This window comes from Festucalex cinctus, chromosome 13, assembly GCF_051991245.1.
Source record: "Festucalex cinctus isolate MCC-2025b chromosome 13, RoL_Fcin_1.0, whole genome shotgun sequence".
Lineage (NCBI taxonomy): Eukaryota > Metazoa > Chordata > Actinopteri > Syngnathiformes > Syngnathidae > Festucalex > Festucalex cinctus.
The window spans coordinates 10,026,505-10,041,968 of record NC_135423.1 but is presented as its reverse complement, the minus strand read 5'-3'; the positions used below and the strand labels follow the sequence as shown (position 1 = coordinate 10,041,968).

The window sequence follows — 15,464 nt, the reverse complement described above, 5'->3', positions numbered from 1 at the left end:
AAACTTGGAACAAAGGTAGGTTTTTGCCCACTCATTTGTGTTTTATGGGCTTGGGAACAGGTTGTCTGACATAAGGCCATAGAGGCAATATCAGGACTCTAAATGGTTATAAGGGAGATGAAAAATAATCTTGAATTATTTTACATTTCAATTAACTCCTAAAATGGAAACGATGGTAGATTGTCAATTAAAAAAAGCCAAATTACTGTAATATGAACAAATAATTCCAAAAGTCACATTATTGTTTTGATTTTCACTCCTTTAGGAAGGAACATATTTCATATACAGGTATGTTAGTTTAGATATTGTTACCAACGAGTGTTTGTTTTTTTTCAATGTTCAATAAAGTGTTTTTAAAAAAAGAGAACGTTGCAATAAAAATAAAAGTGGTCTGCACGTCTTCGAACAAGCATCCGAACCTCCCTCTAGTGGTCGTTTCACTCTGCGATCAAACGTCGTGTCTTGTGACGTAAAAAAGAGCGCGGCAGCGGCCGCACTTTACGGCGCTTATGTGACAAGCTAAAATAAGCTAAGCTAGCTACTGGATGACAACATTTGAGCAAGCCAAGCCTGCGGTCACTGGGCCGATGTGCAACGTGTCATCTTGAGTTCCAAATAAGGTCCCGAAAACTCCCAAGAAGCTCGAGTTGGCACTGCAGAGGCAACTTGGGGCGACAGCTACACGTGAAGTGAGTATGGCCAACAATGAAGCGCGCACGTGTTTCTGCATGTCGACAGCATGCCACGAACAACTGACACTTGGATGATTTTTGTTTTTGTAGTCATGTAGCCTTTGTTGGACACGAAAGCTTTTCAAAGAAGAGCTTCAATTGTTTGTCGACCAGTTGGTCGAAACCTTGGTTGTCATGGTAACGGTGCCCACATGCGTATAATCACGCAAGTTACTTTTTGTGACATTCATTTACAGAATGTATGCTTTTTTTTTTTTTTAACAGTCCTTTCTTTCCAAATCAACAACATAAGTTTATGTTAAAATAGAGGTGCCATGATTAATTGACAACCAATGGGGTATATGCCACGGAAGAGGCGGGACTGTTTTTTGCACAACAGTTTGTTTCCGGTTCGTTTTGCGACGTGTAGGCTGCGTCAAAAATACTTGTGCTTCCGACTTTGTGCCCCTGGGTTGTGCGTTCGCAACCCGGACCGGAAATAAACTGATGTGCAAAATCACGTCCCGCCTCTTCCGTGGCATATACCCCATTGATTATTAACTAAATGGACAAGTCATTAATCGGTTGGGTCCCAATTGTTCAAATCTTCATTCCCTTAACAGTAAATATTCTCCGATTTCTGTATTCCAACATCAGAGCAGGCAGATTTTCTGTCATTTTTATTCTGTTTTTATTTTTCTTCAAATTGGCAATTCATCAGGCTGAAGCATGAAGTTCCAGGCCTCTGCAAACAGTGCATCCTGAACTTTTGTGAAGTCATGAAACAATCAATTGCATCTTTGGCCAATATTGAGGCAGATTACAACCAAACGGGTGTCGTGTGTTCCCATCTTCAGCAGTACACAGTAGACATGCAGCTCATTTACTCAAGCGGGGTTTCGGTGACAGAACTTTCTCACCAATTTTATACTTAAGAAGCTCATTTAAAAAAAAAAATTTGTCCCTGCCCCTATTGAAAATAGTTTGGAACTGGAATCAAAACGTGAAACCAGAAATTAATTGTCTAAATTGATACAATGCCCAACTGTGGTCAACATAAAAAGGAAAAACATTTGTGTGTGTGAAACCAGCTTCTTACCTAAAAAACGTGTGATAAATAACAGCTGAATGTTGTGTTGACACTACAGAGTGGAGATGTCTTCCGAAGAGGCGGCGTCTCCCATCCAGGCCGTGAACGTCAGTCAGTGTGACTCCACCTCCCTGGTGTGGCGTACGCAGGATGTGGTGGCGGCGCGCTCTCTTGGTCTGGTGGGGGCGCTGCTGGGCTCGCTCCCTCGCACCCCCCGGCAGAATGTGCGTCTGGGGCGCCCGTTGTTGCTGCTGCCCGAGGAGGAGCGACTCCTGGGCCAGCGTGGCGCCCTCACCGTTGTGACCGCCGGCTCGCAATCGGTAGGTGCCTTTCTTGCACACGTTTGCCAAATTTTCTCTCTGTTGTGAAGTATTCTTTTCCCTCTTGTTGAAAGTGTTCAAAGATGTCATGTTACTCCTGGTATTTTTTTTTTTCAAATGATGAGGCCAATTATCATCAGGTGATCAGGATTTAGTTCTGCCAAATATGAAAAATGTTAGTGGCCTCCAAACATCCATACGGGTCCGACTCGGGGTTCTAAAGAAAACTCAAAGGGCTGTCGTTGTAAAAGGCCTTGTGGGCGTGAACACGGCTAACTTGATTTGAAAGGCCCTGTGGACTTTCATTGTGTTAAAAAAAAAAAAAAATAGTGGACTTGGTTGATTTACACAATACTGTATTCCAAGTGATAAAAAAATACTCATGTATTTTAATTATGAAAAATAATGCAGCATAATGTATTTTCGATAAAACATGCAGTAATGACATCATGACAGAATTGAAAAGAATGAAGCTGTTTGTCAGGTTGCATCAATTGGCCACATGGGGGCAGTACAAAGCAGACAGGCGACATTTGCAGGTCATTGAGGCCTAATTTCTGTGTGACTAACAGCCGTGTGCTACTGTATCTTCAGGATGTGCCGGAGCCCGTCCACCAGGTGGCGCTCTACGAGGAAAATCTGCAGCGAAGTTACGAGCAGCAGCGAGTCCTCGCTCTCCAAGACAGGAAGGCGGCTGTGCTGCGCGCACTCGGCTCGTTGCCAACAGGTGAGGTGGCCGTCTTGATGGAAAAACAAAATGAATATCTCTATCCCAATTTCCCAAGATAGCAGTTTTCCTTCAAACTTTTAAGCCGGCCAATCGGACTGCAGCCCCTGACGTCACTCACTGGACGACGCCCCTTAAAGGTGCACGGTTGTTGTGAGCCATTTTTGTCAGCGTGTCACGTAGTTGGAAAGCTTCCCTAGTTGTGCATGTTGGAGTCAGTTGGGTGACGAGCTGGGCGGTTTGCACTCAGGGTCGGAGGTTGACGGCGAGGAGAGCATGCAGCGCCGCCTGGAGGATCTGGAGCGCCACTACAGCTTCCCGCGCTCTGCGCTGGCGGTCCAGCTGAGGACGTCCAGGCCGTGGCCGGCCCCGCCCCTTTCCACCTGTGGCACCGTCCGCACGCCCGCCGCCGATGCCAGGTACCGCGTGTTTGCGGACCTGAGGGGGCGGGGCTTCTACTTGACCTCGGCCGGGAAGTTTGGCGGAGATTTCCTGGCCTATCCTGGTAGGTTACCTGCTTTCGGCGCTGCCACAATTCCTACTTTTCTAGTTTCCTACTACTTTCCACAATTACTGCTTTCTTTGCAGGCGACCCCCTGCGCTTCCATGCGCACTTCATCTGCGTGTGCGTGCGCGCGGACGAGAGCGTGTTGCTTTCGGACCTCCTGGCCGCCGCTCGCTTGGGTTCCAATGTCAAGAAGACGCTGGTCTTGTGCTCGCCCCGCGATGACGGCAGCGTTACGTACTCGTCACTCCAGTGGAGCGGGATGATCTGATTGGACGGTGGGACACATACTTCCCATCAGGCTCCTGGAGGATGCGGTCACGGTTGGAGATGGCAGACTTTTTGGTAAGGGGCTCCTTTTGAATCGGACCCACCCACAATGATGTCATCAAGGGCCCCACGTGTGTGGCTGTTACACACTGAAATGAAAGAACATGTTGCTCAAGTCAATTGTCTTATTGCCTGGCTAAATGTTGCCTGCCGCATTCTCTCACTGGCAACTTAGGGCGCCAATGAAGTGTTGGGAGAGAAGAAAAAAACCCGAAAAAAACCCAACAACAATCGTCTCACATGAATGCAATGGACTCTCACATTCTTCCCGTTAACATTGTAGAGCAACTCCTTTTGTGTCAATGTTACCCACTCGGCATCCTTTGCAGTCTGCTCATTCTGTGAGGGGGATCCAACCGCCATCTTCTCAAAGTTACTATTTTTTTGTGTTTTGTTTGTCCTTGCTCTCCTGTGTGGTTCAGAGTAGGGGATGTTGTGCTGTGAATATTGGTCAAGATTTGTGATAAAGGCAAATAGAAATCAGTTTAACTTTCTACCACTTTCTGTATTTGTCAAACATCTTCCGGCTCAAGGGAAACACATCAAGTTTGTAATTCTTGCGAGATTTGAATATCGGGAAGCTCCTCGAAAAGATAGCCACTCCAAGGGGGGGGGGGGGGGGGGTCATTTTTGTTACCAAAATCAAATAAACGTAAGTTGACAGTTTAATAAGTGACCTGACACCAGAAATAATTGCTTGCAATTGGTTTGCTGTATGAGGAAGTCGTCCACCTAACGTTTGAACGTGGCATTTATCATAATCTAACGTGTTATTGAACCTTTTTTTCGAACCTTTTTTTCCTGGTGTGGCAGTGTTCGTAAACCCGTTAAAAAACTAGACGGCCAAGAAGCTCGCCTGACGTCATTTTCTCGCGACGGCCCGGAAGCAGCGCGCCCCCAGAGCCAAAATGGAGCGGAGGCGCAGTGAGCAAAGTAAGAGAAGTGATGTCGGCTGGGAAAGCAAACTGAACATTCTAACAGGCTAAAGAACGAAGTTAAACAAGTCCCATAGCTACGCAGGTAGGTATTGATCTCGTCTTTTACGTCGTCAGGGCCAAAGCGCGCGCGGATATTTGCGGCTACTTTAGCATGCTAACATGTTGAGTCACGACACTTTTTGCCGAAAGATGCTCAAAATATTCCCTAAGCTTAATGGCCTCGTTATGTTCCTCTGTAAAGAATCCCGGTTTCTTATTTTTTTCCCTTTGCCTTGGACGTGACTTCAACGACGTTGTGCTGCTCACAACACGTGACAATCAGGAAAACATGTCTGGCGAACATCTCAACTTTGAATGCTATTCTGCATTCACGCGCGGTTCATCCGTCAGGGGAATGGACTAGTCCATGGTCAAAACATCACAAGGCAACGCAAGATTGCCCAGTTATTATGAATAGACTGGTTATTTTGCCGTGACTGGCAACTCTAATGCTGGAGTTATTTTGCTGTGGTGGGTGGGATGAAAGTGCTGGGCCTGCCCCATGAAATACGCCACTTGTTTATCAATTTCACATCTCTTAATATTTTCTATCAATTTTTATAGACAAGATTTTGCGTTTTACCGCAATTGACAATTCGGAACATCCGGACATTTCTGAGATTTCCCCAATGCAACGCAATGCAAATGCTTCCTTTCCACGATGCAAACAAGCGGCGGATTGTATTGCTTTTGCCTGTGACTAGCATACAAACCAGGCAAATTGGTCTAGTAGTCATTTAATCACATTTTGAAATCAAATCAATTTACAACCAATGCTTTTCAATGATTGGAGAGGGTCATTTCACCGAGTAGGACGCCGTTTTGTGACATCATCTCGGGATTGCCAATGTTCAATTTTTCAATGAACACGTGAAACAAAACTGGGGTGAGTTGGGTGGGGGGGATACAATGAAAAGGTCCAATTAAATGGTATTTTTTGTGACACGAAGGAATAAAGCCGAACGCTCTACCCACTCGGCCACGAGCTGGTACACATTCACTGCCGCAGAATTTGTGCTTGCAGTTCTCATGTAATTCACGGCAAAATAACGCAAGGTGGCCAGTGTTGCTGTAAATGAAGATTGGTGTTAATCATACTTGTGTTTGTGCATTCAAGGGATCATGGCGCAGCGACGCGGCGCCTGCACGTGGAAGCGACACATCTGCGAGCAACTGAAGCTTCGCGACCGTCTACAGAGGCACGGCTTCGAGGAGATCGTCCATCAGTGTGAGTGACGTCGTTGATGGCTGAACACAGACGAGTAGATTGCGTGAACTTGACATTGGCGACCTACAACGTGATGGGCGAACAGCTGCTATTTCGAGAGGCCATGCAAAAATATATGTTCCGTAATATCGACCAGGGGCTGCCCGATAGCTCGATTCCCCCGTTTTCACAATCATCCTTATCAGCCAGAGTTCAATGCTGATGTATTTGTACTTTCAGACCAGACAGTAAATGCCGTGAAGCAGCGATGGACAACTTGTATGCTGGACGTGGCCACAATTTGTCATCAGTGCTAATAGCACATAGCATCTTGCACTTCCTCGTATGGTGCTCTTAATATTAAATTTCTCAATGCATGTATGAAAGAGTCAACCTTTTATCATCAAAGGGTTTCAACAATCCTAAAAAAAAGTGTTTTATTAAGCCGGCGGCCAGTCAGCCTAAGCATTCCTGTGAGTTTGTTGTGGGTGCCTAAGTCTTGACAGTTTGGGAGCGGGCCTACTCTAATAGAGGACACACCCCACTGATGTCCACCAGATGACACTAACGCAATTCAATCCAAAAAGCATTTTTCCTGGCATGGTTGTAACGTTGCCATTTTCACAACAACAATGGAGGATTAGCGTATTTAATTGTTGTTGCAGAAACTCCTGAGTACGATTTTGCTTTGGCAGCAAATTTTCTGCTTCGCACCGTCAGCAACGAGTGAAGATGGCTGACAGTATTGTTGAGCACGCCTTCTTAAATCTGCCGCGGAGAACAACCAGAAGGGTGATTGTCAAAGCACCAAAATATTCAGCCAATCATTTCATCTCATTTAAGAAAAGGCAAACCTACATTAGCATCCATGTTGGGGCCCTTCAAACAATTGCTGCTTGAACAGACGGGCGATGACGTGAGCAGCAGAATATTTTCAATCTGATGGAACTTTGATCACTTCAAATCCGTGAAAGGTGAAAGGTTGTTGTGACGTCGCGGGAGTCGACAACTTGCCGAAAGACGAGCGGATGAATGAATGGTTGCCCATGAACTTACTGCACAAAGTTCTTTGCGTGCGTCTTCCAGACAATCGTCTGCTGGAGAAGTCGGACCTGCAGGCCGTCCTGTCGGAGCGCTACCAGGCGGACAAGTACGAGGTCACGCGAGGACACGACGCTACCACGTGAGCGCCGCGGGCGGCCAAAGGCGTGCGTCTCGCCACCGTCACAGAGTGTGTTTGCGAGGCTGACTTGGTGTCTGGCTTGCAGGGCGGCGGCGGACGGCAGTCGCGGCGACACGGTGGCCCTGCAGCAGGAAATGGCCGACATGAGGATCCGCCATCAGGAGGAGCTGACGGAGCTGCACAAGAAACGAGGCGAGGTGCGTGCGTGTACGTCCTGGTGACAAGGGTTGGACTGCTTTTGTGCTGGAGGCCGTTCTCACTAGTGACGGACCGCCGCTTTCCGGGTTTGCCGCCCTTCATAATTTGAATCGCATCATGTAGCGCCGAATCGAAATGCTGAAACGACTTCATAACAAGCTGGGTTTTTTTTCTCCTAAAGTATCCTTGGTCTTACCTTCCACTTGCATGGAATTCTCTGAGTATCTTTGACCCTCCTAGCATAGCATCACTGTAGGCATGTAGCTCAAAGTGGGCATGTCCTATCTAGCCCTTCCGATCTGTTTGGAAAGCTGAGATCGTTCGCTCTTGTTTTGCTGGAGATGTTGGAAGGCGTCTCTTGGACTAACTCGTCTTGTCCTGCAGCTGGCGCAGACCGTCATCGAGCTCAACAATCTGATCCAGCAGAAGGACAAGGAAATCCAGAGCAACGAAGCCAAGTCAGTCGCCGCCTGCAGCGAATCATCGGCCGCCAGCCCCTTTTGCTCACCTCTTGCTCGTCTGCTCTTTCAGGATGCTGGAGTATCAGCAGCAGATGGCCAACCTGGAGGGAGACTGTCGAGACCTCAACAACTGCCTGCAGGTACCACCTGCATGGAACTGGAGTCCTCCAGTTGGAATATTTGAGGCAGATGAGGTTTATCATGTTTGTCTGTTTGGGGGGGTGGATCAGCCATCAATTTTCCAAAGCGTGTATCCTCACGAGGGTCGCAGGCGTGCTGGAGCCTATCCCAGCTTTCTATGAGCAGTTAGCGGGGTACACCATGAACTTCTCCATTTAAATAAAATCTATCATAAAATCATCTTTATTGGCCAAATAAGTCAAAAAATTGTCTCCAGTAGGTGCATAGAATGTTGATGAATTATTACCGCATATTTCAAAGCAGCAAACAGCTTTGCCCTAGGATTATTAACTTAATGCTGAACTCCATCGACAGGTTAATGGTTAGCATTTATGTTGCAGTATTATAACCCTTACAGCAACAAATATTTGTGGAGCAACTCAGAGACAGATTACTTAACTAATCATATATTCTTTATCCTCTACGAAGACTGGCCAATATTTGTGTCATGCTGAGAAACAGGAGTAGAGACAGTATCCATCTGTCTGTCTTGTAGCGTGTTGAGGTTGTGAGCGTGTGTCGCGCAGGACCTGGAGCGAGCCAACCAGACTCTGAAGGACGAATACGACGCACTGCAGATAACCTTCAGCGCCCTGGAGGAGAAACTGAGGAAGACCACGGAGGACAACCAGGAACTGGTCTCGCGCTGGATGGCCGAGAAGGCTCAGGAAGCCAACCGACTCAACGCCGAGAACGAGAAGGACAGCAGGTAGGTGGAGGCCGCCAGACGGACAGACGGACCATCACGTGTGTGACTTCCTCCCCGTGCGCTCCTCTCGCCACCCTCCCAGACGCAGACAGGCTAAACTGCAGAAGGACCTGGCAGACGCCGCCAAAGAGCCGCTTCCTGTCGACCCGTTGGTGAACTTGTGGCTAGTCGAGCGGGTGGACGTGGCGCCCGTGCTGACTTGTTGTTCTCCTCAGGGACGACGACATTGAAGTTCTGGCCGAGGATTCCGGGAAGGCGGGCGGGGATCAGCCACACGGACGAACAATTGGCAGGACTCCCAGGTGAGTTGAATTTATTCGATCACCAAACAGTCCCATTTCAAAGGGTCAATCATCAGTTCAACCAAGTGCAAGTGGGAAAGCAGCAACAATGAATCCCACCCAATAGCCTCAAGGTAGCGTCAAAATAATACTTTTGTTTGTTTGTTGTTGTGTCAAGAAACGAAACAAAAAGCAACGTGAATCCCAAGTTTTTTGTCTTTCAGTAAGAAAATTTCACCGATGCCCCCGGCTGGTCTGCTGGATTCCATCTCCAACATCTTCGGGTGCGTGGACAGACACGTGGGTGTGTTTTTCTGCGGCTGCGGCTCCTGATTGGACGCCATCTCTTCCTCAGCAGACGGCGAGGCGCAAACTCCTTGAGTACGTCTCCGGAAAACAGCGAGGCACCGTCGGGATCCTGCGTGGACGTTCGAGTCCCGTCCACGGCGTTGCACGTTTTTGTAAGTAAACACACTTGTCAGGTTTATTTATATAGCCCTGAATCCCACAAGAACTTGACTCACAATCAACATTTAGAATGAAACATTTGAGCTCCCGGTGCTTTTGCTTTGCTCTGCTGATCAAGTAAAGTCGTCTCTGATTGGCTGACATGAACTTTCTGTTCAAACATGGCCACCAAAAAGCTCAAGGGTCCCAAAATCTATCGACTTGTACGTTGTACTTGTGATCGAATCGCGAGACAGTCAAAGATTTCCAGCCCTATAAATAACACCTTTTGACTTCACAAGTGACTGACCAACTGCTTTTCATTTATCACAAAGTGCCGAGCAGCAAACGGAATTTTGTTCTCTATAAAGCTGAGTAACATTTTTGCCTCAAAATGTGATGTCACAACCTCAGTCGCCATTTTTGCCGGCTAAAACTGCACCGCGAAAGGTTGATGATGTTTTGAAGTGAAAAAGTGGCAGCCCATTGGGGAAGGTGGCTGGCTGAGTGCCAGACCACATGAAAGAATTCAGGAGGTGATTGAGAAATAATCAAGTTGTACCAATTTCCTGTTGTTTTGAAGGTAACCACATTTTTGAAAAGGCTGTATCATCACAAAAAAAACTTTTCTCCAATGTAAAAGCTCCATTTCTCCTGCAACGTGTTGTCTGATTTAGCAAGTTTTTGCATTCCAACACCGCTTTGCATTTATGGGAAATCCTTGCTGATTGGACAAAAACAATGTTTGTGTGTGCTTTGTGCAGGAAGCGCACGACGGCGAGGTGAACGCGGTTCGGTTCAGCCCCGGCTCGCGTGTCTTGGCAACAGGAGGGATGGACCGCAGGGTCAAGCTGTGGGAGGTGGTCTCAGGTGGGTCGTGTGCACGAACGAGCGCACACACTTCTGGCATGCTGCCAGCCGAAGGTCAATGATGAGCAGTAAAAGGTCTGATTACCCGCAATCCCCTCCCGCCGCCGCCGGCACACTTTCGAGTGGTGACGTGTCGGTGTACTGGAGGCGTCGCTCACACCAACAGGAAGTGACATCATATCCGGAGTCTGTGCGCAGATCTTCTCAGCTCCTTCTGATCACTTCCAACAACAACAAACCACCAAATTGAGCGTCAGAGGCGGGAGCGGCGGGGATAATGATCTCCAGTTTTCAACCTGAGACCTTGAAAAGATTGCATTTGTTTGAATGCCGTTTTGTGGAATTCTTGAGATTTTCGATGAGCTCGATTTTCATGGAGGAATTGTTGCACCTCCACTCTACTTATTTGACTTGGTTTTCTTGAAGAAGCCATTTGTTGAAAGTGCTTCTGTGTGTGTACGTGCATGTCTGCAGGTCGATGTGAGCCCAAAGGAGCGTTGACCGGCAGCAACGCTGGAATCACCAGCATCGACTTCGACAGCGCAGTAAGTCTGCCCACGTCAAGTTTATTTCTTTTGCCCTTAACTCGTTCACTCCCAGCCTTTTTCAATGAAGCAACCGCCTTCGCTCCTGGTGGTTTTACTGGATTTGGAATGACTTTGCAAGGTCCACAGAATATTCTGCTCTATTGCTATGAAAATATGGAAGACTACCAAATGAAAGATTAGTCTCTTCTTTCCTCAAGAAAAAGTATATTTGTATCTGTTTCCCTTTTGCAGCAATTAGCATTCAAATATATCTAAGTTTCATCATTCACAAACCTGGCAAAAAGAGTTGTTGCAACAGGGCCCTGGCTGATCTCTTATACTCTGCTGCCACCTGCTGGAAGTTTTTTTTTTTTTTTTTTTTTTTTTTTTTTTTTAACTTCCATTGCTTTAAGCGACCTCTTTATGTCAGAAGCTGTATCAAAGCCTTTTGCATGCTCTAGCATAAAAAATATAAAACATGTTTTTGGAAGTGAAGGACAAAGTATTAAAAAGCGTATTTATACGTTTTTGGTTTTGAATGACTTAATCAGAGTCTCAAAGGTGCCCACAGTTGACAAATATTGACATCCCCTGGTCGAACCACAAGAGGGCAAGGAAAAACTTTAGAAAAAAATAAAAACATCAGGGAGAAATGAGAAACCTTGAGAAGGGAGCGCAAACGTGGGAATCCCCCTTCCAGGATGAGCAGGCTGCAATGGATGCCATATGGGCAACAATTGTGCATTTTGTTACTAAAGAAATTTAACTGGAATAGTGCCAAAGTCCATTTAAGAAGTTGAAACACTACAAGAAGACGTTGTCAGGGAAGTGGATCCTCATCCAATCCTGGCCTGGTAGCTCGGTGCAGCAACTCCAGGGTGACGGTCCGCAGAGCAGCATCCAAATCGCTCTTTGACATCCCGCTCCAAGCCGGGGGAAAGAAAGTAGTGGTGGTCACCAGGCCCACATAATATAACCAAATGCAAGAGTATCAAAATTAGTCTTCAGATGCCATTCAGACGTTTCGACAGACATGCCTCCTTTTTCTGTTTGAATATTCATTCCATCACTTTCCATCATGACACGTATGCTCGTCCTCAGTTTGACTTCATTACCCGAAAAGCCAAACGAAAACAATTTGTCATTTGAATGCTTTGTGTCCCAATACAGGGAGGCACTTAAAAAAAAAAAAAAAAAAATCACTGATCTTGAGGGGGGAAAAATATGCACATGCACTCTTTTGTTTTCCTGGATTTGTGGGTGTCTGTTTTTGTGTCTTCTAAACCTCTCATGTGTGCTGAGCACTTTTCATGCTGAATGACACGGAAATAAAGAAACTAACTCAAATTGAAATGACGAGGTGGGGAGGCCTGAGATAATGGCGAGCTTCCCGGTCCGCCGCTGGCAAATGATGGAAGTTCACGGATGCACCCACCTCTGATCATTCGTGTTTTTGTGCGTGCAGGGTTCGTACCTGTTGGCTGCCTCCAACGACTTTGCCAGTCGCATCTGGACTCTGGACGACTACAGACTGAGGGTCAGTTGCAGAAAAAACACAAGTCTTGTTGATGCTTTCATCATTTCCATGATTAGTTTTCACCTCCTTAAAGTAGACGTTTTGTTCCTCTCTCCTCCAAATGTCACTTGTCCTGTTTAAGGTCTGAGATTGGGAACGGCCCTGACTGGTCAGCAGTCAAAGTTAGGGTACAAATTGACAAGTGGATGTGCAACAATTAAGATAGTGGAAGCTAATGGGTCATCACATTAATCGACACTTGATCATCAAATCAATCAATCGATCAAGCTCTTGGCTTTCTTCAAGTGAAGACATTAGCCAGCATCTGCTTTCATTTTGGAAAACGTTTTTGCCGATTTTTATTTTTTTTTTAACAGATGTTATGATGATGCATTAACACAGGTGAAGAGAATTTTAGTGGCGTTAAGTCTGAGAGCTTAATTTTTTTTTTTTTTTACTAATTTCTGAACTTGGTATCAAGTTTTTGAGCTAATTGTAAAATCAGTGTATGTCAACAAAACACTAAGATGGATTTTTTAGTTTTAGGCTACATGTCAGCAGTGGTTCAACTCAAACAATTTTATGCTTGACTTTGGAAATAAAGAAACTGAATCATTTTCATTTGGCCGAAAGTCACATGATCAGCCCCGATTTCCGATCAGATTGAGACAACTCCCATTACTAGTGCGCACAACAAGCTACTCTCACAAAGCCGATTTTTGTCGCATCGGGGTTCCTGCCGTCTCGCTCGAGTGGCACAGCACCAGATGTGCTGACACGGCAGATGGAAGGTCACGTGCCGCCTGCCGGTATTGTTGGCGGGCTGACCGACAGCTCGGGCTGCTTGTGCGCTCAATCTTCTGCTGAGATCAAAATCAAACTTCCTCGTCCACTCCTGCCAACTCGTTTGACACTTGGGAGGAGGCGGGGCCATTATTTATCTCTTCTTTTTGGTCATTTTGTGAAAGGGACTTTTGTTTCCACATTTGAACGTGGCGCTTGGTCTCCGCAGCACACGCTGACGGGCCACAGCGGGAAAGTTCTGTCGGCTCGCTTCCTGTTGGACAACGCTCGCATCGTCTCGGGAAGCTATGACCGAACCCTCAAAGTGTGGGACCTCCGCAGCAAAGTCTGTACGTGATTGGTTCCCGCCGCTCGCTCGTTTGGCGTGACCCAGCCTCCCCCCAGCCCGCCGACCTCTGCTTTGTGTGTGGCAGGCATGAAGACGGTGTTCACCGGCTCCAGCTGCAATGACATCGTGTGCACCGAGCAGTGCGTCATGAGCGGCCATTTTGACAAGAAGGTCCGCTTCTGGGACATCAGGTCAGTCAGCTGTGCCCGTCAGGTGTGGGGGCGGGGATTCAGAATTTGGAAGATGCATTCAGACGCTGCTTTGGTTTCAGGGCGGAGAGCAGCGTGCGGGAGTTGGAGCTTCTGGGCCGGGTGACGTCTTTGGACCTGAACCCCGACCGCACCGAGCTGCTCACCTGCTCCAGAGACGACCTACTCCAAATTGTCGACCTGCGCACCAACGCTGTCCGACAGACTCTCAGGTCCGTCTTGAAAAGTGACTTGTCGTGAGGTGAACCTGCTCACACTTGTCTTGTCACCTTCAGCGCTGACGGCTTCAAGTGCGGCGCCGACTGGACCCGAGTGACCTTCAGGTGGGTTGCCTCTCAAAGTCCAAATCATAGTTAATGTATATGTCATGGATATTTATGCTTTGCTTGTTTTGTTTACCACACCATGTCGATCGTTGTACTTGTGACAGGTTTTGATTGGCAAAATAAGATGTAAATCTTTTACCTCGGAAAACAATGTTCAACATTTTTCCAGATTTTCAGACTGTGGAGCAAACTAATAATGGAATCTTTAAAATTATGTTTGTGTATTTGGCAGTTGGACATAATTCATGCCTGTACATTTACATGTATGTAGATTTACATATAGGCATCCAGTCACACTAGAGCTCCTCCATGAGTGTTTTTTTATTTTTTATTTATTTATTTATTTATTTTTTATTTTTTTTAAATGTGACTATTCTGCTGCCCCCAGTAGGCAAGAAAATAGCAGCACAATCAGTTAAATCAAATTGAATCAAGGATTACTTTGGTGTTATTAATTATGATTTATGATTATTATATAAAACTGAATTATGAAAAAAATGTGGAGCTCTGTTTAGCCAAAACTAGTGTCAAGGAGGTGAAAAGTGTCACAGATAATTTTTTTATTATTTTTGTGCTAGTGTTCCACCACCTCGCTCGATGCACTGCAGGTACTAAAGTCACGCTGTGCCCTGCTGTCAAATTGGACTCGGAGAGCTTAAAAGTAGCTGACTGGTTCCCTTTTTCTGCTTCCCGATGCCTGTTTTAGATTGTTTTAGCATCCAAACATTAGCTTTAGCACCGCTAGCTTGTGTGAAGAGATGTTTGTGGCTTTGCTTTTAGTCCCGATGGAAACTTTGTGGCCGGCGGCTCGGCAGACGGAGCGCTGTACATCTGGAACGTTCTCACAGGGAAGGTGGACAGAACTCTGGAGCGCAATCACAAGTAAGACGGCCTGGGCCTCGCCAATTCCCGCTTCATGTGACTTGACCACATGCATGTTTGCGTATTGCTGTTATTGAAGGTAATCTGAATTCTGACATGTTTGAGGTTTAAAGAGAAGTTGCTTCAAACAGTCTCATTTACGATACATGCTGATGTGTTGTTTTTTTTTATTTGGTCTTTGTGTTTTCCCTGAAAAAAAGTGTTGTTGAGGGTATGTTTGCGTACATGTCATATTATTTACATGTATGTAGATTTACACATAGGCATCCAGTCACACTAGAGCTCCTCCACGAGTGTTTTTGATGCTGCAAATATTTTGTAAATCAAGTTTTGTTGTTCTTGTGGCATCTTGCAGCTCGGCCATCAACGCCGTATCGTGGTCGCCGTCGGGCGTGTACGTGAGCAGTGTGGAGAAGGGCAGCAAGGCCATCCTGTGGTCGGACGTGTGACGGAAGAACCGGACTCCATCCCGCCAACGCCTCCTTTTTGTTTTTAACGTCGACAGTCTGCCGGCCGAGTCCCAACGCGACGGGCTGGCTCAGCCGCAGCGCACGTGTCCAGAACGCCAACAAACTCTTGCAGCGTAACGTGTGAGCGGGACTGTTGACTTGTCAGTCCAATGTTGACTTTTGTACACATGGCAAGTGAATAAAGACGTCCAAGCGATGTCGGGCTCGATGGCTTCCTAAGCGTCAGTGGCGAGGATGAAACGCGAT

At 46.6% G+C, this 15,464-nt stretch overlaps 2 protein-coding genes across 5 annotated transcripts; both read left to right on the top strand.

The window, feature by feature from the left end:
• Positions 1–108: 108 nt before the first annotated feature.
• On the top strand, positions 109–3,197 carry tsen34 (TSEN34 tRNA splicing endonuclease subunit). Its single transcript, XM_077541278.1, has 5 exons — positions 109–689; positions 1,820–2,081; positions 2,676–2,808; positions 2,894–2,948; positions 3,059–3,197. Exons 2-4 carry the CDS (start codon positions 1,827–1,829, stop codon positions 2,917–2,919), a joined length of 414 nt encoding a protein of 137 aa, XP_077397404.1. The 5' UTR covers positions 109–689; positions 1,820–1,826; the 3' UTR covers positions 2,920–2,948; positions 3,059–3,197.
• Positions 3,198–3,511: 314 nt separating this feature from the next.
• atg16l1 (ATG16 autophagy related 16-like 1 (S. cerevisiae)) lies at positions 3,512–15,414 on the top strand. 4 transcript variants are annotated; one of them, XM_077541266.1, is made up of 20 exons: positions 3,512–3,658; positions 5,738–5,848; positions 6,914–7,010; positions 7,096–7,207; positions 7,593–7,666; positions 7,740–7,809; positions 8,377–8,558; positions 8,641–8,706; positions 8,774–8,860; positions 9,064–9,123; positions 9,195–9,300; positions 10,051–10,156; positions 10,631–10,701; positions 12,149–12,220; positions 13,212–13,332; positions 13,417–13,522; positions 13,603–13,752; positions 13,816–13,863; positions 14,647–14,748; positions 15,104–15,414. In XM_077541266.1, the coding sequence occupies exons 2-20, from the start codon at positions 5,743–5,745 to the stop codon at positions 15,195–15,197; spliced, it is 1,830 nt and encodes a 609-aa protein (XP_077397392.1). In that variant the 5' UTR covers positions 3,512–3,658; positions 5,738–5,742; the 3' UTR covers positions 15,198–15,414. The 4 variants fall into 4 exon arrangements, with proteins under 4 accessions (XP_077397392.1, XP_077397389.1, XP_077397388.1 ...); XM_077541263.1 differs by lacking the exon at positions 3,512–3,658 and adding an exon at positions 4,442–4,576 and having other exon boundaries at positions 9,198–9,300; XM_077541262.1 differs by lacking the exon at positions 3,512–3,658 and adding an exon at positions 4,442–4,576.
• Positions 15,415–15,464: the final 50 nt, after the last annotated feature.

Coding starts and splice junctions, on each gene's coding strand:
- tsen34 (XM_077541278.1), top strand. CDS start 1,827: ATGTCTTCCGAAGAGGCGGCGTCTCCCATCCAGGCCGTGAACGTCAGT. Junction 2,082..2,675: donor TGACCGCCGGCTCGCAATCG/GTAGGTGCCTTT, acceptor CTGTATCTTCAG/GATGTGCCGGAGCCCGTCCA. Junction 2,809..2,893: donor ACTCGGCTCGTTGCCAACAG/GTGAGGTGGCCG, acceptor CAAACTTTTAAG/CCGGCCAATCGGACTGCAGC.
- atg16l1 (XM_077541262.1), top strand. CDS start 4,552: ATGGAGCGGAGGCGCAGTGAGCAAA. Junction 4,577..5,737: donor GCGGAGGCGCAGTGAGCAAA/GTAAGAGAAGTG, acceptor TGTGCATTCAAG/GGATCATGGCGCAGCGACGC. Junction 9,301..10,050: donor CCACGGCGTTGCACGTTTTT/GTAAGTAAACAC, acceptor TGCTTTGTGCAG/GAAGCGCACGACGGCGAGGT.